Source organism: Pieris rapae, chromosome 24, assembly GCF_905147795.1.
Source record: "Pieris rapae chromosome 24, ilPieRapa1.1, whole genome shotgun sequence".
In the NCBI taxonomy this organism is placed as follows: domain Eukaryota; kingdom Metazoa; phylum Arthropoda; class Insecta; order Lepidoptera; family Pieridae; genus Pieris; species Pieris rapae.
Genome location: NC_059532.1, coordinates 3,585,700 through 3,609,833, shown reverse-complemented (window position 1 = coordinate 3,609,833; position 24,134 = coordinate 3,585,700). Strand labels below are relative to the sequence as shown.

The 24,134-nt window shown below is 34.2% G+C and overlaps 1 protein-coding gene across 7 annotated transcripts in view; it reads left to right on the top strand.

The window, feature by feature from the left end:
- LOC111004088 (spectrin beta chain, non-erythrocytic 1) overlaps window positions 1–24,134 on the top strand; it is a 98,637-nt gene that overhangs the window by 13,756 nt on the left and 60,747 nt on the right. For 2 of the 7 annotated variants that reach the window (XM_045633839.1, XM_045633833.1), the window contains exons 2-17: window positions 1,997–2,124; window positions 4,534–4,706; window positions 7,840–8,007; window positions 13,157–13,273; window positions 15,188–15,345; window positions 16,086–16,201; window positions 16,869–16,981; window positions 17,694–17,881; window positions 18,116–18,254; window positions 18,331–18,417; window positions 18,925–19,055; window positions 20,152–20,374; window positions 20,888–21,090; window positions 21,851–21,939; window positions 22,484–22,637; window positions 23,222–23,357. In XM_045633839.1, the coding sequence (XP_045489795.1) occupies window positions 2,058–2,124; window positions 4,534–4,706; window positions 7,840–8,007; window positions 13,157–13,273; window positions 15,188–15,345; window positions 16,086–16,201; window positions 16,869–16,981; window positions 17,694–17,881; window positions 18,116–18,254; window positions 18,331–18,417; window positions 18,925–19,055; window positions 20,152–20,374; window positions 20,888–21,090; window positions 21,851–21,939; window positions 22,484–22,637; window positions 23,222–23,357 (2,262 nt within the window). In that variant the 5' untranslated portion in view covers window positions 1,997–2,057. Of the gene's footprint in view, window positions 1–1,913; window positions 2,125–4,533; window positions 4,707–7,839; window positions 8,008–13,156; window positions 13,274–15,187; window positions 15,346–16,085; window positions 16,202–16,868; window positions 16,982–17,693; window positions 17,882–18,115; window positions 18,255–18,330; window positions 18,418–18,924; window positions 19,056–20,151; window positions 20,375–20,887; window positions 21,091–21,850; window positions 21,940–22,483; window positions 22,638–23,221; window positions 23,358–24,134 lie in introns of all 7 variants that reach the window. The other 5 variants (XM_045633835.1, XM_045633834.1, XM_045633836.1 and 2 more) reach the window with 5 other exon arrangements.

The following is a 24,134-nucleotide window of genomic DNA, read 5'->3' as shown; positions in this document are numbered from 1 at the left end:
GTAACTAAAATATAGGATATTGCGTGCTAATTTCAGTTTGACTCACATTGCCACTTCGGACGCAATGCCGGCAACACACTCGCGAGCCTACTGGCATTAAGTGTCTCCATGGTCGGGGGTACCACTTAACCACATCAGTTCCTCCTGCCCGTTTGCCCGCTGTCCTATTAAAGAAAAAGTGTGTGACTACAAAGTCTATAAAAAAAAAGTGCACATGGCAGAAGTGAAACTTTGTAAATTAACTAGATCATGCACCAGTATATGATCACTCCATGTATTTGTATATCTATATTCACACTACACACTGTATACGTGTTAATGTAATATAAATAAAAAATCTGCGCTTACAGCACAAATTTTATTTTAGTAGCGTGTATTTTTTTCGATCTCCCTTACTTTTTCATTGTAGCACTCCCCCACCTCTCACTCCATAGCACTGTGCGTGATGCGACATTCTCTCTATCTCACTCTCTTTCTCGTTCTTTCACACTTGCTTGTTCCCCAACTGAATTATAGCCACCTTTTGCCACTATGTGGAACCAGCTGCCCACTGAAGTATTTCCGAAGCAATTCGACTTAGGGTCCTTCAACTAATAAATCTTAGTAATACTTCCAGCAGTGTCTGGGGGCCTGCCTGATTAGATGCCTCCTGGCCTCTGGTGTATAAGAATAAATCAGTTCTATTGGCCCTTTTCACAGTGAAACAATTAACATAACGGTGCGCATCTAATTACATCAGACACGGTGGTAAACACAGCAGGTACTTTATCTGAATATACAGAGACACACACATATACATGCAGTATTGGAGTTAGAACGTACAATCGCATTAGTGATATATTATATACACAGTTTTCTGTTTTATATTATGACTAGCGGCCCGTCCCGGCTAGATAACAATTTTTACATTTTAGTATAAACGTACAATAAATACCAGTATAATATATATACTTAATTTAGGATTTCACTAAGGTAAATAACATTAATGGAGCAGTGTTGGCCTTGTGGCTTCAGTGTGCGACTCTGATACCTGAGGTCGTAGGTTCGATCCTAATGGAGTTTCTTTCTATGTGCGCATTTAACATTTGCTCGAACGGTGAACAACCGACATGTCTTAAACCCAAAAAGTCGACTATGTGATTCGACTGATTTATTTATTAAATAACATTAATGTAAATGTTTATGCAAATACAGAAGTGCTTGCCAATTCGACTTAGGGTCCTTCAAGAAAAGAGCGTACCAATTCTTAAAAGGCTGGCAACGCTCTCGCGAGCCCTCTGGCATTGAGAGTGTCCATGGGCGGCGGTATCACTTAACATCTGGTGAGCCTCCTGCCCGTTTGCCCCCTGTTCTATAAAAAAAAAGCAAAAATGTTAGTTTTACATAGGCCTCTTCTCTAGCGCCAATATTGTGATACTGTATGTTAAAGTACTTTCTGATATACGAAATTGTTTGATGAGGTAACATATCAAGATCAAAGCCTTGGATATATATCTCCTCATCTCAAGAAATTCTGGAACTGACAGAAATTCGATGTAAAATAATGAGTAGTTTTGTCAACAGCTGAGATAGACATCTTAAACAAATATTGATGAGTGTGCCAATATCCTATCTTAAGATTTTAACTTACCTATACACCAGTTTTTAAAATAGTAAAAATCTATTTGATATGTTTTAAACATATTATGTATATTTTAATATTATTAGTACGGTTACCTTTATTTGGTTCATACTGATTATCAAATATAAGTGTAACGAGCGAAGATATTGCATTATATCCATGGCCAAAAATAGATTGTCTTCAATCTGAGCTTGTGGATTAATTATTGGATTCGAGCGTTAGGGACAAGAGCGTTTTAAAAAGCCAACAACGCACTAACATTTTGTTCTTGAATTAAACAAAAATTCTGTAGAAAGCTTCAGTGGGTGTTACACAAAACGGTTATCTGAAATTTAATTTTGTTTTATTTACAAATACAAGATCTTAGTTAATTAGTTCTAGATTAGTGCGCTAAGTGAAAGTGTTAAAGTGAAGTGAAAAGTGAAATGACGTGACGATGCAGAGGCAGTTAAGCAACGTCAGCATTCAGTCCTACCAGGAGTACCAGCCAAGTAGAAAATATGGTAAATATGATCGCCTGTATTTGTACGCTTTTGCCCATGGGCGTTTAGATCGACAGTGGTATTTTGTCCGATAGTTGCCATTACATCTGGATCTATCGAGTTGCAGAGTACTCTTGGAGATTTCCGGGAGTCAGGTTCTGGCCTAAGTCAGTTCACTCATGCGGGGGAAATTGCGATGCAAAGAATTATGGCTTATTTGTTAATTGTTATACAATAGGAAATATTTTATTGTTTATTTGCATTGAATACTGAAAGCATTGAACCGATTTCATTTACCATTGAAATCCCTGATGATATCGGTTCAAAAAACTACGATAATGAAGGTATGAAGGTTCATGAAGGTTTTGGCTGGTTCGACCTGAATGCAACTCACCCAGAACCGAGAGGGGTTGTTCAAGTATTACAATAGATTACCGAAAGAATTAAAAGATCTTTCGACTAAAGTCTATAAAAAGCGGCTTAGTGCATTACTTTTGGAAAAAATGTACTATTCAAGAAATTATTATTTGTGTGAGAAATTGTAATTTATACAAATTTAATAAAGTATGATATATAGCTTATAATGTAAAATGTAAATTGAGGTGAATTTGCGCGCCACTGTGTGTGGCAGAATATGCGAACGACTTACGATTGTACCACCTTAACATTTTCTACTATATTCTTGCAATAAATAAATTATTATTATTATTACGTAAGGAGATTTACTGCAATTTATCCCCCCCCCTTCTTGTCAGCAAAAGTAAGCAAAGCTCTCAAAAATAATAGTACATAAAAGTATTAATTTTTAGTAGGAATCCTCGAAAATGCATTTCGTTTTCTAGCATAGACAATGTATGGGTGATATGTGAATAAAAGTAAATAGATACTGTTGACGTAATAACCAAGTGAAAAATTAAAGATCCCCCTCCTCTCTATAGGATTAATACATTAATACAAAAGAAATGATTTTTTTTAAATAATTTTCTGGTTAGATTGCTGTTAGCTTGAATCTGTTGTTTCAATTGTCAATTTCGACTACACGTTGATTTATTACATAATATTTATTTTCCATGCATACAAAGATGATCTCAAAACACAAGGTAAGAATTTAAATAAAGACCCATTACATAAAAATACAAAGTCTAAATTATAAATTAATGTTAATTTTTATAGACATAGATTCTTCAATCACTGGTAATTATAATATCGCTAGTAGGTACATGTGTGTAATTCTCCGAGGTTACAGAAAGAACTATATATATATACTAGCGGATCCGACAGACGTTGTCCTGTCTATACGTCTTTAATTTGAAAATTTCAAACTTTTTTTAATAAGCTAAAACATTCTGGACCATTTTGATGAAAATTATTATTCAAATGTTATGGCAATATCTAACGATCCAGCACATAGTCTACAATAACACAATGATAACAAAACTTTTTTTTAATTTGATCGCAGCGCTAACTGTCGGGAAAGACTAAAATTAAAATTCGAATATTATTTAAAATTTGACAGTGCGATGGTAGCGCCGTCTGTCGGATCCAATGTAAAACATTCCAAAATCAAGAGCTACTAATTAATTAAAAAAAAACATTGTCCAGCGGACAAAATTGTGAATCTAAACCATTCTCGAATCTCCACGAACACACACAAAAAGTTTCATCAAAATTGGTCCAGTCGTTTAGGAGAAGTTCAGTCACATACACACGCACACAAGAAATATATATATATTAAGATATGTTTTTTTTTAATTATGCATTTTATTAATCAAAACTTTTTTTTACAATCAGACTACAAGGATGAGGAAGAAGGTGAGGTTTTTGACGAAAATTTAATAAATTTTTATAAATTGTATTACTATAATTTATTTACAAAATCATCGGTACTGACTTATTTCTACTATATACTTATAGGTTACACGTGATATATACGTTTTCATAAGTATACACAATGTACACTTATGAACGCCAAAAAAGCTTCTAATTTTACATTTACTGCCAGTTCTCAAATGCGTAGGGGCGTAGAATGGACGAGAAGTAATAAACTCTCCGCCAATCTTTTTAATCGCAAAATTTTTCGTTTTATGTAATTAATATTTTCTTAAAGATGTGTGCATGTACTAGTATTTAAAGGTACACACGTAAGAAGTGAACCTTCTTAAATTTTTAAGTGTTAATAAATAAATAAAATAAATAAATATTATTTATTTATTTTAGGCGCTTATTGCACCGCACCTATATTACGTCATCGTGTGTTAGGTTTTTTTCGTTACGGAATTTCTTGATTCGGTCGCCACGCTCAATGCCTGCGATAAAATCTATGCAATAGCTTAAAAATACTTCCTCATAGGCGTTCCGTTGTCAATTTTTGATCCTTGTTTCATTATATAGTGTAATTAAATAAGATTTTTAAATATTTTTTCGTTACAGGGCAACAATATGAACCGGGCGGGTACTCGGCGGCAGTGCAACAGCGTACCAACATGACGCAGCGTGAAGACGCACTAAAGTTTGAGCAGGGCCGTATCAAGGCTCTGCAGGAGGAACGATTGCATATACAGAAGAAGACATTCACAAAATGGATCAACTCGTTCTTACAAAAGGTATTTACACAAAAAAGATTTTATTTATAACTTTCAATACAAATAAGTAACATCTTATATATAAAATTCTTGTGTCACGGTGTTAGTAACCGAACTCCTCCGAAACGGCTCGACCGATTCTCTTGAAATTTTGTGTGCGTATTGGCTAGGTCTGAGAATCGAACAACATCTTTTTTTCATCCGCCTAAATGTTAAGGGTGGGTCCACTCCTAATTTTATTTATTTATTTTTAGACAAAATTTTTCGTTTTTATTTTTTTACGATACACCATACAAAAATACATGCAACCCTAAATTTTCACCCCTCTACAATCATCCCTTATGTTTTTTTTGTTAATTATAAACTTTAATTTTTTGGCACAAAAACATGGCAAAACAACGTTTGCCGGGTCAGCTAGTAATACAAAAAATATACCTAATAACTAACCTTAAAATGAAATTATTAAAAGGAGTCCCTTTAGGCAAGCTTCCGAAGTTACTGGCAGCGTTCCCCCTTTGAATAGCTAGACTAATTATTCTTTGTGCGAGGTAGCTGCCAGCTCTTCGTTCTCCTGTGTGATGTCGACTAACCTTTTTATAATTCCCTAAAAAGCCTTAACGCGCTAGGACCCCACAGACCAAGGGTCTCGACACCGAATGGGACAAAATCATATTCAAAGCATAGACTCCTGTAATTGCTTTTTTCACGTATAGAACGCGTTTATCGATAATGTTTTAGTGTGGAGATTCTCGTTTCGTCATCGTTTATAAAAGACTAATTATTTACGAACTTAATTGTCACAAATTATGTTTTACTATACATAATGTATTCGGATGAGGTTTTATTGCTTAGAGCATACATTACATTATCCATTCAGATAAAAAAGAAATAATAAATATATGTAAAACAAAATCGGGTTTGTTCCAACAAATATAACTCACGTACAGTTAAATCCGTCCCCAATGGAATAATAATGATTAATTATATTGATCCAATATTATTATAAACATTGGAATCAATAAATCCAGTTCAGATGTTTATGGGTTTCGTCGCTTTTAAACTTGTGAACTTAATATTTATTTTGTATTCAATGTATTACTTTCATATCAATTTACCAATTCTTAAAAGGCCGGCAACGCACTCGGGAGCCTCATGGCATTGAGTGTCCATGGGCGGTGGTATCACTTAACATCAGGTGAGCCTCCTGCCCGTTTGCCCCCTGTTCTATAAAAAAAACTAACATTGTGACACGAGAATTTTTATATATATAAACAAGTTGAAAAAATTCTCGATCATAGGAGAACATTTTCCAAATCCACAGTCAAAGGCTAATACTAGATCGGGAGAATTAATAGAAAAAGAAATCATTTTTCATATTAAAATATCAAAACTGCATATTATGATCATAATTGAGCAATTTCAATCGAATGGTGAAGGTCGTATTTGTAATGTACTTGCAGGAAAATGACACAATGATTCGGTCATCACTTGTTTCACACACACGGATTAGGTTCTATGCGTCAGTCATACAGTATAACACAAAGGTGACATACAAATATACATTAAACAATCATCACTACATAGTATAAAACAAAGTCGCTTTCTCTGTCCCTATGGCCCTTTGCATGCTTAAATCTTTGAAACTACGCAACGGATTTTGATGCGGTTTTTTTTAATAGATAGAGTTCAAGTTCAATTCAAGAGGAAGGTTTATATGTTTATACATTATACATATTATTAACATCCATTAAATAGTGGAGAAGTACTGTTATTTTTGAAGTTTCTAATGTGATGTCGTAAATAATTTCATTTTTTCCGCTTACATTGCAAGCGCAGGCTGAACCCTACGAGTTTTATCAAAATAATGCACTAAGTATTGTACACATTGAAAAGGTCTACAGAAAAGTCTGTGATATGTCTATCTCTTATAGATAACCCACATTTTTATATACAACGTTCACAGATTTTCTGTAGTGTATTTAGTATCAGCATTGCACCCGTGCGAAGCCGGGGCGGGTCGCTAGTATGAAAAATAAAGTGTTTGTCTAGCACCCAAACCCAATAACCTATTTCTGGGCCAACGGAATGCTTTGAATAATGGAGGATTTTTTTTTACTCTTTATTAACCAACAATAGAATATAAGCGAAATAATGAAATGTTAATTGCTATGATTTAGGATATCGCAGCACTTATAATACTAAACATGGATTTCAAAATTCAGTGGTCCCCTCATATCAACGGATTGGCGAAGAGACTTATTTCTGCAACTTACGCGGTTAAAAAAATTCGCTCTCTGACTAATGTCGATACAGCTAGACATGTTTATTTTAGTATCAGTGTAGTTTGGGTATCATAAATGTTGCGATAAATAAGTAATTTTGGTTTACTTATAATTTAATAAGATAAACTATTACAGGGAAATAGTCCTTTAATGATGTCACCATTTATTATATTGGCATTTGTTATTTATTAGTTCTGACCTATGATTTGATATCTTCCGCTTTACGTATATGGTTATCAGAATCTACAACACATTTACAATAATGAGTATTCATTAAAAAAAACTCCCTTTGTCGCTTCTGTTTGACATTACTTGTCTGATCGCTAGAACCGCTATCTCGTAGAGAGAATGCTATCGTTCCCTCGATTCATGAGGGCTAGAATCCATTAATAATAATAATATAATAATAATAATCTTTATTTTATTTTCTCACAAAAACTATTTATTAATGTATGTAAATAATTGTCATTCTTCTTTTGAGGGATAGTTATTGTTTATGTGAGACTGATGCCTTCTAAAGGTGTTACAGATCATCAGGCCTCCACCACTTCGGATCGACAACAGATCATAAGTAATAGAGAATAGACAATTGTGGTTATAGTAGGTTGTAACGTTAACAAAATAAGAAATATATACATTTTTCTACAATAGTATATACATACATATATTTTAAGGTATGTGTGTGAGATTGTGTGTGTGTGTATATGTGTGTGTTAATTATTGACGTAATAATCTTACTTACTAAGACTCGATACTCCCATGACTGACTGACTCATTAACCCTAGGATTAGCGTTTACTATCTAAGCTATCTGTTGCTTAATAACCTACTTTCTATGTATAAAGTAAGTGTAAATAAGTAATTTATTTCCAGGCTCGTATGGAAGTGGAGGATCTCTTCGTAGATCTGGCAGATGGGCGACGGCTGCTCAAACTGCTCGAGATTATCAGCGGCGAGCGGCTGCCCAGACCCAATTCGGGCCGGATGCGGGTTCACAAGATTGAAAATGTCAATAAATCGCTTAGCTTTCTGCACACCAAGGTAAGATCACTTGGAGAGGTTCCTGCAAGTTCTTCTCAGTTTTAAATGCTTTATGCAACGCGTTCAAAGATTATTACAGTATTAATAACGACATTAAAAATAGGGATTAGTGGTAATGGGAGCGTTCAAGTATTATGTAACGAATTTTTGGGGAAGCCCCATCCGGGTTCCCTCTTGTGAAGCGTTATGCCTGACGGGGATTGAATTACTTTACGCTCCCAAATGAGTGTATATATGTATTTTTTTAATGTTATAAATCATTAAAAACATCATATTTTTGGATATTTTTTGGGTGATCACAAAAAATTCGTACTTTTTACAATAAATTATATAAATACGTCAAATCATATCGGTTATATTGATAAAAATCAAAGTAGTAATATATCATAGGTTTTCTGTAGTTACACTGTGGAGAACGGTCCATGTTACTACTCTGATTCCATCAATTTCTTTTAATTAACCCTCATCTCGAAGAACGCTGAAGCATACGATTGCTAATTTTCTTACTAAAGATCTCCTTGCCCCCTTTCATTTTCCCTAAACAGGATAATAGATTCTTTAAACGGTTAAACAGGCATCTCCTGGAGAGATCTTGCCTTGCCAGTGCCTTGCCAGGGCATATCTCACTTTACATTACGATTATGGCCAAACATCTCTCTAGTTCTGTAAGAGTGCGTACTTATGTACACGCGTTAGAAGTAATACTTCTTTGGCGTATGGAAAAAAAGAACTAATATGCAGTAGTGATTAACGATAAATATTAAAATTCATAAAAAAGATTTTATTTAAATAAATAAATTATTAGTAAATACTATCACCGTCGTATGAAATTGATTTAGAAACACCAAAATAATATTTATTTATTCACACTGTATAATTGTATTGTTACGAAACACGTGTTGAACACATGTCGAATGAAGGTGTTGGTGTGCGCGCGCATCGTAAAAATTCACTCTCATCATTTTTCTCCATCGCGCCAAAAGAAGTATAACTTTAAAAACTGCAAAACAAATTCATTCGTATTACTGTTTTTATATGATACTAACTGACCCGCAAAACGTAGTTTTGCCATGGATGTTATTTCTAGGAAACATTATTTTAGTTCAATAAAAAGAATATCTACAATAAAAATAGGGGTTGTATGTATTTTTGAATGGTGTATCAGAAAAAAATAAAAACAAAAAAAATGGTCTAAAAAATAAATTTTTGGGGAGGTCACTTAAGGGTTTGAAAGATAGATAGTAGCCGATTCAGAGTTACAGAATATGCATTAAAAATTTCATAAGAATCGGTCGAGCCAGGGACGAGCTTCAACTTCAATAAAAAAGTCATTGTAATCGGACCTGTTTTTGACTTTTTCGTTACAAATGTATAGATCTGCAATCGCTAATGCTATATTTAAACAATTTAACATATAATACATCATACGAATGCGTAACGTTAGCTTGTAATGATAAGATAAAATAACGCTTTACAAGTATAGCACAGTAACTACCATTGAAGCGAAATTTTTATCTGATATTAACAAATATTATACAGAGCGTTCCGGTACAAAAATCATAGATTTTGCAAATACAGTATACATGCTGTTCCATAAGCAACCGCGAAGCCGACATCAAATGACAGGTAGTTTTTGACCCTAGAAAATTAATGAAAAAATCTGTCACGTCTTTTTTTTAAATATTGCCTTTCAAGTTGAATGTATTGTTTCTACCTGTGTTGAAATTAAAATAGATGTATTTTATCTACACTAATATTATAAAGAGGAAAACTTTGTTTGTTTGTAATGAATAGGCTCATAAACTACTGGACCGATTTTAAAAATTCTTTCACCATTCGATAGCTACATATACAAATCCACGAGTATAGGCTATATTTAATTTTTGAACAAAAATAGGGTTCCGTAAGATATTAGGGTTTTTCGGACACAAGGTGTAAAAAATCAACCAAAAAATAAAAAAAGGAGGTAACATAGCAAAATGTTTCATATTGGCATGTACTAAAAAGGTAGGCTAGGCATTAAGGAGAAACGAAGTTCGCGGAAGCAGCTAGTCGTTTATATTTAACAGGTAATTTCTTCTATTTATAAATAAAAATAATTTTAATAATTTATATGGATTTGAAATCGATTGACGAATGTTGCAGTAAAGTAGTTAAATCAGAGAGTAAAATCTCTAGACATTTAATGAAAGATCGATATTCAATCAAGTCGCTAAAGTTCCGTCAGACAAGTTACTGAACGAAACGTTTAACGAATTTCGTAAATGTTCTAAGGCAACAAGACTAACCTATCAATTTAATTTTCATATAAACAATTAACTGACTAAACTACTTTATTGCGACACGTAATAGCACTTTCTTTTCAAAGAAACTATATATTATTATTATATTCGGTAACAACTTTATCTCAGGATATTTTCATGTTCCTAGTAGCCACCTGGTAGCAAAACAATGAAGTTTTGTATGGTTATGTTGTAGAACGCCTAAGCAAGTACTGAAAGGTCATCGATACAAGTCATCTGTCTAGCGGTTTGATCAACTGCCTAAACATCTTTCAGGTCGCTAGTTAAACGGCGCTGTTTAGTTAGTGGCTGGGCTGTTATCTAAAACGCTTATTAAGCTAGTTGGCTGCGACATATATATATTATAGTTTAAATTAGTTTTGATAATAGTACCAATTTAGTATTACGTAAAGTACAAAATTTGAATGTCACTGAAACAGTGTTCGTCACCTGAAGCCGACCTTGCTAGGCTACCTAATTATACAGATATCGCTTATCAAACTGTTTGATAATCAATTTGTCTAACATAAAATTCAATGTAAGATAAAAAATGCGAAATTGAATAACATAACTTATTTTCAACGACCTTGCAAAATGTAATTTGTCATGTGTGAAGGTCATTTGAGGATATTATTTAGTCAATATTAAATGGGACTCTACAACCGTTTTAGCTCTGGGCCTCAGATTTCTGTATTTGTTTTATAACCTGTCAATCTAATAGGCAAGTAGATTTTCCTGCTGCGCCTGACATACGTCGTCGACTTTAGACAAGGCATGCCGGTTCCTTCACGATGTGATGAACTAGCTAATTTTAAATGCGCACATGGAAAGAGTCAATTGGTGCACAACCGGAGATCGAACCTACGACTTCAGGCCAACATTGGCGCATGGAAAAAATAACTAAAATGCAGTAGTGATTAACGAAAAATAATAAAATTTATCAAAAAGATTTTATTTAAATAATAAATTATTAGTAAATACACCATCGTATATGAAATTGATTTAAAAACACCAAAATATTATTTATTTATTCACACTGTTTAATTATACTGTTACGAAACATGAGTTCTAAATATAAAAATACTAGAATATACAACTTGAACATAGTTATCGATTTCCATGCCATCTAGACCTAACTTTACGATGTCGAATATAGGTGTCGGTGTGCGCGCGCATTTAAAAATTCACTCTCATAATTTTTCACCATCGCGCCAAAAGAAGTATAACTACAAAAAGATATATTTTTAACTACACTATATTATGTAGAATTTGACATATCTAGTAACAGTATTGTATATCAAATCGTTTCACATACAAGTCTTCTGAATCTTACTATAAATGTGAAGAAATAAAGAAAATACACCAAGTACAGTGAAATGATATTATACGATTATGACATACCACGGGAAACCTTTCAATGACAGCGGAGGTTCGCTCAAGGTTATACATGTGTCCACAAACTTTCACTCTATATAGTTATGATAAAGTCGAAATTGCAATAAACAAATTTCTTTGTCGTCTTATAGATAATTAGTTTTACGTTATTTAAAAGTAATAGAAAACGAAAGTACTTGTTAGCGTTTTAATTTATTAACTAGACAAATGTTTTTCCATATAAGATTATAGGTATAGTGTTGAAAATTAAATAGAAACATTTTAAAACTTTACTTTAGACTAATATATAGTTGCCTGCCCTCATGAAAAGAGCGTACCAATTCTTAAAAGGCCGGCAACGCACTCGCGAGCCCTCCGGCATTAAGAGTGTCCATGAGCGGCGGTTTCACTTAACATCAGGTGAGCTTCCTGCTCGTTTGCCGCCTGTTCTTTAAAAAAAAATTTATATAAACAGTCAGAATCTGTTATAACGATTCAAACGTGTACTCATATTTGGTCGTAAAAACCTATAGTCATAATATAAACATTTGACGTTGTTAGTATGTGAATTAGTGAATTGACATACTAACAACGTCAAATGTACTCTAAACTGAATTCTATTGTAGTAGTACCTAATACAATAGAATTCAGCCGGGATATTTTCGTCAATATAACCGGTATGTTGTTATAAAAAAATAAAAAATAAAATAAAATACGTTTATTTTGGAACATAAGATCATCTAGGTATCACTTATTCCACGTCAATCAATTCGAAATTGTAGGCATCCCTACTCATCGGCAAAGAAGACAGAGGGTGTAGGCCGAGAGAAAAAGCCGGCGTAAAAAACTCTCGGTACTCTTTTAAAAAAGCAAATCATCAAACAATATTTAAAACAAATATATCAAATTAATTATAGGTAGCCTGCCCAGCACTAGTCCCCTGTTCTCAACGATGTCGTTGTAAACGGTTTTGACATATATAAAAATCGGATGAGTTCTTCGAGAGAGTTATGTTACCTTATTTTCTAGCAATATAATTTTGTATGTAAAAACTCTATACACACAAAATAATGTGTATTATGTCCACGTGTTAGAAGTTGAACTTCTTTGGCGTGACAAGATTTAAATCGTTTCAACTTTATCTTTCGCCTTATTCTAAGTTTGAAGAAAAAACGACACTAACAATAGAAGACACTAAAATTTTGACTATAGCAAACTTCAGCTTGTCGGTTTTTTGTGACGGTGTACTCGCGCGTCGTAAAAACTTTACTCTCAGCAATTTTCCCTAACGCGCCAAATGAATACTTCATTACCTACCTACTTGAAAAACTACCAAATGTATTATTGTTCGATTTTTACCAAAAAGTAACTATAATTCCCATGGAAATATATAATTATTGTGAGGAAATCAGCTTTTGTCATGATAAACGAAATCGCGAACCGAAGTTTATATATATTTAAACATGGTATTAATACTATCCCCAATATTCCAGGTTCGCTTGGAGTCTATCGGAGCCGAAGATATAGTAGATGGGAATCCACGTCTCATCCTTGGTCTCATATGGACCATCATTCTTCGTTTCCAGATTCAGGAAATTGAGATTGATGTGGTGAGTATAATCTGTACTAAAATAGAAATAATACTAACGAGATACTGATATGACAAATGCATCCAAAAAGCTTACGACCGACGAAAGAGAGTGTAAGATAGCCGTCTCATTCACACATTCACTCATCGCTTAACGTTTTTGAACCAAATATACTTTTAATTTTTACGTGTTGGTTTTTATTATTAAAAGACTTACAACTTAAGTACTCTCATATAACTCAACTATAGAGCTAATCTCACCGGGGAAGGCGTGGTTTTTTAGGCTGGGTGTGGGAAAAGCCAATTCCCACCGAACTACGCTTCCCAAAATAGCTCGACCTGTTTAGGCCATTCTGGCCAACAGCGAGATAAATAGGGCCAGTCAAGTTCAGTACTGTAGATACCATAGATAAAGCATGGTAACCATGGTAACGGATACCATTCTACTTTTGCGGAATAATAATAGTAAAAGTCCGTATTACATTATTTTTATCCTGTTATCCTGTATCCTAGCTACCTTTAGTACCATTGATCGGAACCCCTTCACAGGTAAAGACCTCTTCCAGCTTTTTCCAACTAACTCTGTCCATGGTTTTATTTCTCTAGTCGTTTCCTGCTATTCCTTCTATCCACCTTTTTATGGGACGCCTTCTCCTCCCCTGGTCTTTTTCATATAATTGTCTTTAAAGTCCATCTTTTATCTGTGTATGTCCCGTCCCGCCCATTGCTGTAAAACACTTGTTTTTGAGCATAATTTAATGTTTGCGGAATAATTGAATCTCAATTGATATCGCATTAAACCAATGCCAAAGCAAATTGCATAAATGATTTACTAAGCATTGTAATTATTAGATTAAACTGGATTAAGCTTTAACAAGATTAAACATTACACAAAGTAACAAACATATATATCTAGTTAAAACCAGTCAGTCTGATAAATGTTGTTAGGAATTTCTTCACGCATTGCCAAGACCCTGTATGGCAGTCACGGATGTTGAAGCGTCAAAGCAAGCTCAAAATATTCGTATCCAACGTCAAATCTGTGCTGATCTATGGGTGTCAAACGTGGTCACTAAAGACATCTTGCACCGACTCCTCGTCTTCGTCAACCGCTGTCTAAGCCATATTCTGGGCATCTTCTAGCTGGAAAAGATCTCTAACGAGCATCTTTGGAAGCGTTACCAAAGAACCCTGATCAACCAGCAGATTAGGCGATGTTAGTGGAAATGGATACACTCCAAAGAGATTCCAAAATTTCCAAGCAGGTGCTCGAACCTGCAAGGATAGCAGCGTGGCTGTTCCATCGAAACATGGCGTCGTACAGTTGCAGATGAGGCGAAGAGAGATGAGAGATGGAGACTTACTGTAGACGCCCTATCTAGGGATTTTAGGACATATTGTAATATGTTATAACACTACAATAAATCTACCAATTCAATTGTTAACTAAGCGTGAAAATTAGCTAATATTTCACACAATTATTTTATATCAAAACAATATGTATGTGTTATTGAGACAAATCTGTATAAAAAATAAAACTATGGCGCTACAACTTTTTTTAGTTCTGAGCCTCAGATTTCTGTATCTGTTTCATGATAATTTGTTAATCTAATAGGCAATTAGGTGATCATCACTTGTGCCTGGCGCACGCCGTCGAATTTATGGATCTAAGGCAAGCCGGTCTACCATGTTTTCCTTCGCTTATCGACCGAATGTTAAATGTGCATATAGAATGGATGTTCATTGGTGCACAGTCGCGGATCGAACATCCAGAAGTTACTAGGCCAAAATGTATAAAATCTGTGTAAAACATGCATTCAAAACGGGTTTTAAAGTATAAGTTTTCGTCCCGTTGTCAACTGTCAAAGTTCTAGAGATACAAGTAACAACCGCGTAGTATATGCAAGAGTACACTTATTAATTCTACGATTTTCAGGATGAAGAAAATGAATCGTCAGAGAAGAAGTCGGCCAAGGATGCGTTGCTGCTCTGGTGTCAAAGAAAAACCAGCGGCTATCATGGAGTGCACATACACAACTTCACTGATTCCTGGCGATCAGGCCTTGGTTTCAATGCCCTTATACATGCTCACAGGTACCCAATAGAATCATTTTAAAGTTAATACGACTACAAATTCTTCTCTTATTTTGCTGTTAATTCTGCAAAAGCTTTGATATCCAAATCTCAAATCCGTAGAAGTTGGTTCCCCAAATTGAAATATTTCAAATTTAATTTTAAAAAAAGAGTGTGTTATATACGCGTTAGAAGTTATATTTCTTTGGCGTATGGAAAAAAAACTAAAATGCAGTAGAGATTAACGATAAATATTAAAATTATTCAAAAAGATTTTATATAAATAAATTATTTTTATGAATTTGATTTAAAAACACCAAAATAATATTTATTCACACTGTTTAATTGTACTGTTACGAAACACGAGTTCTAAATATAAAAATACTAGAATATACAACTTGAGCATAGTTATCAATTTCCATGCCACCTAGACCTAACTTTACGATGTTGAACTAAGGTGTTGGTGTGCGCGCGTATCGTTAAAAATTCACTCTCATCATTTTTCTCCATCGCGCAAAAAGAAGTATAAATATTTATAGAAGTTTTTGGGAACATTAAGTAATTTTATGGACACACATGACAGAATGTATGAAAATAATTACTGATTTAGATATATTAACAGAGGTTTTTAATTCTCAGTTGAGTGAACTAACAAAAGGACTTTTTCATGTCAGTTCCTACACTGTATATAGGCTTTTTGTATGTTTGTTTGTGAAGTAAATTTTCTTCATTGGAGTAATCCGTAATGTTCTTCTTTTCAGACCTGACTTGTTCCGTTGGACGGAAGTCCCGACCAGCGAACCCGTGGAGACGCTAAACCACGCCTTCGATGTCGCGCACAATCATTTAGGAATACCGAAATTGCTTGACGCAGAAGGTATTCTAAATCTTAATACCTCTAAATAAATAAATCAGTGGCGCTACAACCTCTTTAGGTCTTGATCTCACATTTCTGAATCTGTTTCATGATCAAATTTAAATTTAATAGGCCAGTAGGTGGTCAGTCTCCAGTGCCTGACACACGTCGTCGACTTTTTGGGTCTAAGACATGTCATGTCGGTTTCCTCACGATGTTTTCCTTCATTATCCAATTAATAATACGATAGAGAGCTTGTTGATATAAAAAAGTGTGTGCGTACAAAGTACACATGTTAGAAGTCTAACTTCTTTATAAATTAATGATTACTAAGGTAAAAGATGTGATGGTAAAAGATGATCATCTATATTCATACTGTTCACACACTGTATATGTGTGAATGATAATATAAATAAATTAAAAATCTGCGTTTACTGCACAAGACATGCGACAGAATTTCCATCTAAAGTTCTAACATGTAACTGCTAAACGAATGCATCAACCAATAGCGTGTATACTCAGCAGGGGTCAAATCTTCCCATTTCTAAAAAGGGACTTTATTTGCCTTAAAGGTTCGGTGTCCCCTGCCGGGGAACCGGTAACTACTCCAGAAATATCCTCATGATGGGGCCGCGTTACTACGCATGCTATCTTTTTTGACAGTTGTAAAAGAGTTTAATACTTTCAGACGTTGACACAACTCGGCCTGACGAAAAGTCAGTAATGACGTACGTGGCGAGCTACTACCACACATTCGCCAGAATGAAGAACGAACAGAAGAGTGGAAGAAGAATTGCTAATGTAAATATCTCTTGTTTCGTTGTTTAAAAAATCCTTTGCCCTTAAAGTATTACCAATTCGACTTAGGGTCCTTCAAGAAAAGAGCGTACCAATTCTTAAAAGGCCAACAATGCACTCGAGAGCCCTCTGGCATTGAGGGTGTCCATGGGTGGCGGTATCACTTAACATCAGATGAGCTTCCTGCCCGTTTGCCCGTTGCTGTTCTATAAGTAAAAATAGGTAAAAAAAACTTTTTAAGTTAAACGTTTTATATTAAACATACATTGCAATGTTTAAGATAAATGTACTAAAAACAAAAACAAAAAATAATAAAATAGATACAGTCGTGGGAATTATAAACATATGCATAGACTCGACTAAAATAAAACCGTGGGGAATTTCCATGAGCAAGAAAATAGTAAGTAATTTCCTCACCGTTTGCGAGCCAACTGCCTATATCAACGACGAATTAAACGATTCTTCTATCGCACATTAAGTCCATAATTTGTAGACAATTGACCGCATCAAAATCCGTTGCGTAGTTTCAAAGATTTAAGCATACAAAGGGAAATAGGGACAGAGAAAGCGACTTTGTTTTATACTATGTAGTGAAGATGATTAATATCGAACTATAATGACGTAATCGTTATCAATATGTAACACTCAGCAACGTCAAATCTCCCGACATTTCTCCTTCCGCATATAACACAAGGCTGGAAAATTATATTTTCAGATTATCGGTCAACTGATGGACTGCGACGCCCGAAAAGCTGAGTATTGTAGGCTTCTAACAGCTCTGCTTGAGTGGATTCGGTTGAAGATAACAGAATTAAACTGTCGGGACTTCCCAAACTCGTTGGATGGCATTCAGAGACTCCTATTGGCCTTCAAACAGTATAGAACAGTTGAAAAACCACCTAAGTAAGTATTGCGTACGTACTGCTACGTATTCGTACGTTTTGTGAAGCGTATACGTCGTCAATTAAATGAATAAATTAAGAATAAAAAAATAATAGATTCCCCCCCCCCCCACTACTAAAGTGTTTACGCAATTTTTGGAGATTCTTGGCGCCCCCCCATGTAATGTTTTACCCCACAACCCCCGCCCCCAAATTTGTTACGTGATACTTGAACGCTCCTTTAACTGTTTCTCAGATACAAAGAACGATCAGAGATCGAAGCCTTGTACTTCAGCATCAATACAATGCTCAAGAGCTTGGTTGGAGAAGGATGGGCACCTGCAGATGGCCAACTGCCTCAGGACTTGGAAAGGGCGTGGCAGCAGCTGGAACAGGTATTGCCGGCATCTTTTGTTTAACAGCATATTTCTATTCTTTTTTTTTTTTGTGTAACTATATCATTGTTTTTAGGCGGAACACGCACGCGAACTCGCTTTGCGAACAGAATTGCTTCGACAACAAAGATTGGAGCAACTCAACTATAAATTCAATACAAAAGTAAGTAATACTTTAATATGTATATAATTTTACTGTAATGTATGTCACTGAAATCCTACTAAACCGCTGAACCGATTTAAATTAAATTTTTTGAGAGTTGCGTGAGATGAGTTTAGATTTACAAATGCCCGGCAGATGGCGTTGCAGTTTCTTATATTTTTGATATCCTTATCGCTTGAAATATCATGCAGGACAACGGCTATCGGGTCCGCTAGTATTTTATATTTTTCAGCAATACAATGTAGATTCAATCACTTACTGTGTGTGTCTTAATTAAAACCCTCCTTGGCTGGTCCCTAATTTTTTTTCTGTCAGTAATTTTTTTTCGTTTTTGCTATCATGTCATAACATTCACATGATAACACTAACATTTTAAAGTTTTCCTTCAAATATTTGCCCCACAACCAAACATTTGTCACGAGTTGAAAATTCTAGCTGACACGTCTATAGTTGGTAAACACGCCCAATTATTATTATATTTATATTTTATATTTCATTGTTTTTCAGTCCGTTCTTCGTAAAGGTTATCTCAAGGAGATGATCCAAGTACTCTCAGACCCTCGTTACGGCTCCAACTTGTCCCAGGTTGATGCAACAGTTAAGAAACATGAAGCTATATCCGCTGACATTCTGGCAAGGTATGTAAAATGATAATAAATATCTAAGGCCGGCTGACATTTTTTTTTTGCAATAGAAAGTACAGTGATGCCGTCGCCCATGGGCACTTACATTGCCAGAAACCTTGCAAGTGTGTTGCCGGCATTTAAAAAACGTAATGCAATCGTAGTTATTAATGTTGTTTGTTGTTGTAGTTTAATAATGTTTTACTATTTTTATTTATTTAATTAATAAAGTTACAAATTATCTATAAAAGAAACTTCTTAAATTCTTAAACACTTGTATTGAAATTAACAAATGGAATTCGTGCGCGGTGCAAAAGAGGCGTGGCATTATTGTGCGTTACAATATTTTAAACAACAGATAAACCAAATCCTACACTCTCCCTTGGAGATTTTGCTTCTGAACAATTTTGAAAATATAAAATTTCTGCGATTATAGCTTTTTAAATTAGTGATATCTTGCTATTTTATTTCGTATTAGTAAAAATATATAAGATGTTACAGTAATATTTGTACGTGTACGCGTTTCGTGGTCGTATTCAAGATACGTTGAAGCACGAACGTATACAGTTGGTGTACGTTGAATTTGTGTAACTTTAAACGTGACATGCGGGTACAATCGTAAAGTTACTTTTTTAATATTATAAGATTTAGGGCCTGTTTCACAATGTATGGATAAAGTGCCAAATATCTATGCAACACATAAATTATTCGAAAGATAAAAGATACTTCGAATTTCATGACGTATAGCCCTATCTGACAGTCGTGAAACGCAAAAATACTGTTTATCCTACCAATAAGTAATAAATAGCTTATTTGGAACTTATCCGGACATTGTGAAACAGGCCCTTAATCACAAAACTCCAACTTAAGTTTTGTTCTATTTTTCTTTCCTCATTAAAACTTTAAATTTGTTTGCCTACCCATTTTATGTATGTACTTTTTGTTACCACTCAATATGACTTTGCTATGTAATGGAGGCCTTGCTATCCATATCACAGGTTACCTAGTTTGGAAACCAGTCTCCCAATACCGTCACAACTGTAATCTTATTTATTCTTGTAAATTTTATATGGGAGAAAAAAAATATTATTAATTAAAATATCCATTACAGGACTGAACGTTTCGAAGACCTATCAGCGATGGCTGCGGAACTGGTCCGTGAGAGTTATCATGGAGCCGAAGCCGTTTCACGCACAGAACAGGCCGTGTTGACAAGATGGCGGGAACTGCTCGAACTGCTCGAACGACACAGGGCATCGCTCGCAAAGCTTGCTCATTTGATGGCTTTATTGAGAGAGGCAGATGCTGTGGCGCACACATTGGCTGAGATGAAGGTAATATTGAACTCCATAAAGATTTTATTTAAATATATATATTATTAGTAAATACAATCACCGTCGTATATGAAATTGATTTAAAAACACCAAAATAATATTTATTTATTCACATTGTTTAATTGTTAAGTGTTTTAAATATAAAAATACTAGAATATATAACTTGAACATAGTTATCGCTTTCCATGCCACCTAGACCTAACTTTACGATGTTGAATTCACTCTCATCATTTTTCTCCATCGCGCTAAAAGAAGTATAACTTCAAAAATAGGAAATTATTAAATTGTAATTAGACTAGGAAATCTCGTAAATATTTGCCACGTTCATCAGTACCACAATCACTCAGTAAAATCTTATTATAAATACAATTCATGAGATAACGGTTACAAAAAATCTGAGCAAAATTCTACAATTTTTCGAAAGAATATCAGATTCTTATATTTAATTATTAAATATATATAGCGCGTTATATAAAATTCAGCTCCAAATCCTTTAAAAATCCATACATCTAGGCTCAATTCGATTCGGAAGAAGTCGGACGTCACTTGGTAGATGTGGAACGTCTGCTTCAAGCGCATGCACTTCAAGAGTTGCAGCTTGGGGCATTGGACGAGAGTATTCAACGTCTGGTGAGACAAGGCAGTGCCGTCGAGGGTCTACCACAAACACAGCAATTGCAGCATCAACTCGAAACCCTGGCAAATGAATATCAGAGGTGAGAATTTCATCTTCATGCTGTGTCAAATTTATTTGTCTGACATGTTTATCGCGAGGTCAAACTCCTTCCTAACTTACAGCTATCATTGCGATTCTTACAAAAAAATCTAAGCGATTAAAAACGGAGAGTTTCTTGTCAGTTCTTCTTGCCCGCGCTACGCCCTTTACTTGTATTCTGGTAGATAAAAATTTAGAAATGTTACATCTCTTCTGTTTACGTTAATAAGGGTCTGTTTCACAATGTCCAGATAAGTTCCAAATAAGCTATTTATTACTTATTGGTATGATAAATAGTATTTTTGCGTTTCACGACTGTCAGATAGCGCTATTCGTCATGAAACGCGAAGTTTCTTATTTAGGAACTTTTATATTTCGAATAATTTATGTGTTGCATAGCTATTTGGTACTTTATCCATACATTGTGAACAGGCCCTAAGTGTACTTAGCTACTTATAATAATAAAGTTATGTTTGAGTTTAAATTACCAGGTTTATTATTCACATGACTTGTCACTTTGAGAATGTTTTTTCGTTAAAAAATTAAGAATTCTCTTTTTGAAGTATGTGATCAAGAAATCCAGAAGTTTTAGATATTAAATTTTAACAGTATAAAGTTAAACACTTTGTTAACTTAATCACGTGTCAATTGTCACTTATCCAATATTGAGTTCTCATCTCTATCTCATTACTTCTCTATCTCATCTCCTCTCTATCTCACCTCCCTCTTAACACTTTATACAAATCATAATTTATTTCCAGTTTGGTGGCAGCAGCTAAAGACCGAAAGGCGAGATTAGAAGATGCAAGAAACCTGTACCAGTTCCTCGAAGATCATGATGAGGAAGAAGGTAAAGTTTAATTTTAAAATTAAGTACATCAATTATATTTATTTAAAACTATATATATGATGTTATCTCATACAGTTATATGACTGTTACATATATTTATTCAATAAATATTGATACTAATAATAATAATTACGTATATGCAATCGGAATTCAATTTTTTTTCCAAAAACCTGAAATGCATGGATTGAGATATCCAGACAAGAATTCTTCAGAACAGAAATTGTGTACAAACATAAAAATTTAGGGTTTTTCTTTGAAATATTAATTGTCGTTTGTTTTATGTTAGATTTCAGTTTTTATTTCTTTTTGTCTATTAATTAATACTTATGTTTTATGTTTCATAAACATATCTTGTGGCTTTGTATACTGTCTAAGATAAATAAATAAATATACTTAAAAAATGAGGAACCGTACATAGATTTTGAAATGAACTGGCCGTTTTATCAGTCGATTTTTATCGATTAATTTTTTCCATATTTATTATGTTGTATATTCGGTTTGTTTAAAATTTCTTGTCGATTAATAAATGTTATTTCCATGTTAGGCTGGGTGACAGAAAAACAGCGAATCTGTCGTGCTGAAGTTGCTGCTAAAGAACTACGTGGAGTATTAGCGTTGAGACAGAAGCACACAGCGCTCATGCACGAAGTCCGCGCAAGAGATTTAGTGGCACAACGGCATAGGGCCAAGGGGCAGAGGTATTAAATTAGAAAGTTTTATAGTATTCTAGCAGACTCGCTCAAGCGTTGCTGTGGCTAAGGTTTTTGTTATATTACATAGTAGTAAACTATTCAAGGGAAACGGTAGGAGAACTTATGTGAAAGGTTGGCACTTTTAACACAGCGCCATCTGTTAGAATTGGATCAAATAATAAACAAATAATTTGCAATAAAATAAAATTGCGACTATAATTAAAGACCTCAGCTATCCTATCTCTTAAGTTGGACCAGACTGCTCACGGTGTGCCAATTTAATTTAAAATCGGTTAAGTAGTTTAGGAGTCCATCGCGGACAAACATCGTGACAGGATATTTATATATATTAAGATATATTAGTTAAAATTAAAAACTTTAACAGTTTTGTCACACTTTTCTTTGAGAAAAGGAAATAAAAACACACCAACAAAAAAAAAACTTATTAACAATTAACTAGAATCGAGTATTTTAAACTCTTCGCAAACTGTACTTGCGTCCTTCATTTTTTCAATTATTCTGGGATGGGATGAATTTTCCAAAGTTTTTACTCAATATTAAAGTCATGCTAAATTGAATATAACTTCCAGCTTGATCGACGCAAAGCATCCTAAGAAAGCAGAAATAGAGAGAAGACTTTCAGCTCTCAGCGAACAGTGGGAGATATTGCGTCAGCTCGCCAACGACAGGGATAAGAAACTGGCTGATGCAGCAGAAGCTCACCAGGTATACGTCAATTTCTTCTGTACAAACATTACCTGTCTACGTCATATTCCCAACTTGCGTACTAACTACTAACTGACGTGCACCTTTTACTTTTTGTTTTTTTTTTAATTAATTTATTTATTTTGTACTCCTACAGCTAACACAAAATACATATAATAGCAAACAAATACACCGAGAACATAGCGACAGATGGAATACATGATACATTATATAACAAAAAGATTTACAAAAGGGAACAAACAAAGTATTTAATACAATTAACTAACTGATTAAATTTAATTAATTAATTATGTTATTATGTATCCTATATACATATATCAGTTTAAGTTTTTTTGTTGTTTTTGTTAATAATTTTTTTAATTTTGTATTTGCAACATGTATTTTTTCACATCTTGCCTACCTTATGTTATTTAAAACATTTTTTCCTTTACTCACAGTGGTTGCCTCAAGAAATCGCTCGAAAGCGATACGGCCAGTTGCTTTTCATTAAATTATGTTAAATTTTTTTAAGTGTTAATAAAAAAATTTCTTTTGTGCAGATTTTATATAGAGCTGATGAAACAGGAGATCTTGTCTTACATCATTGTCTAACCGTTTATTATTTGTTAGTTCTATGGAGACGCCAATGAATCAATTTTTTTTTGTAATGCAACGAAGTGTTAATAAAAAAAAAATCTTTTGTGCAGATTTTATATAGAGCTGATGAAACAGGAGATCTTGCCTTACATCATTGTCTAACCGTTTATTATTTGTTAGTTCTATGGAGACGCCAATGAA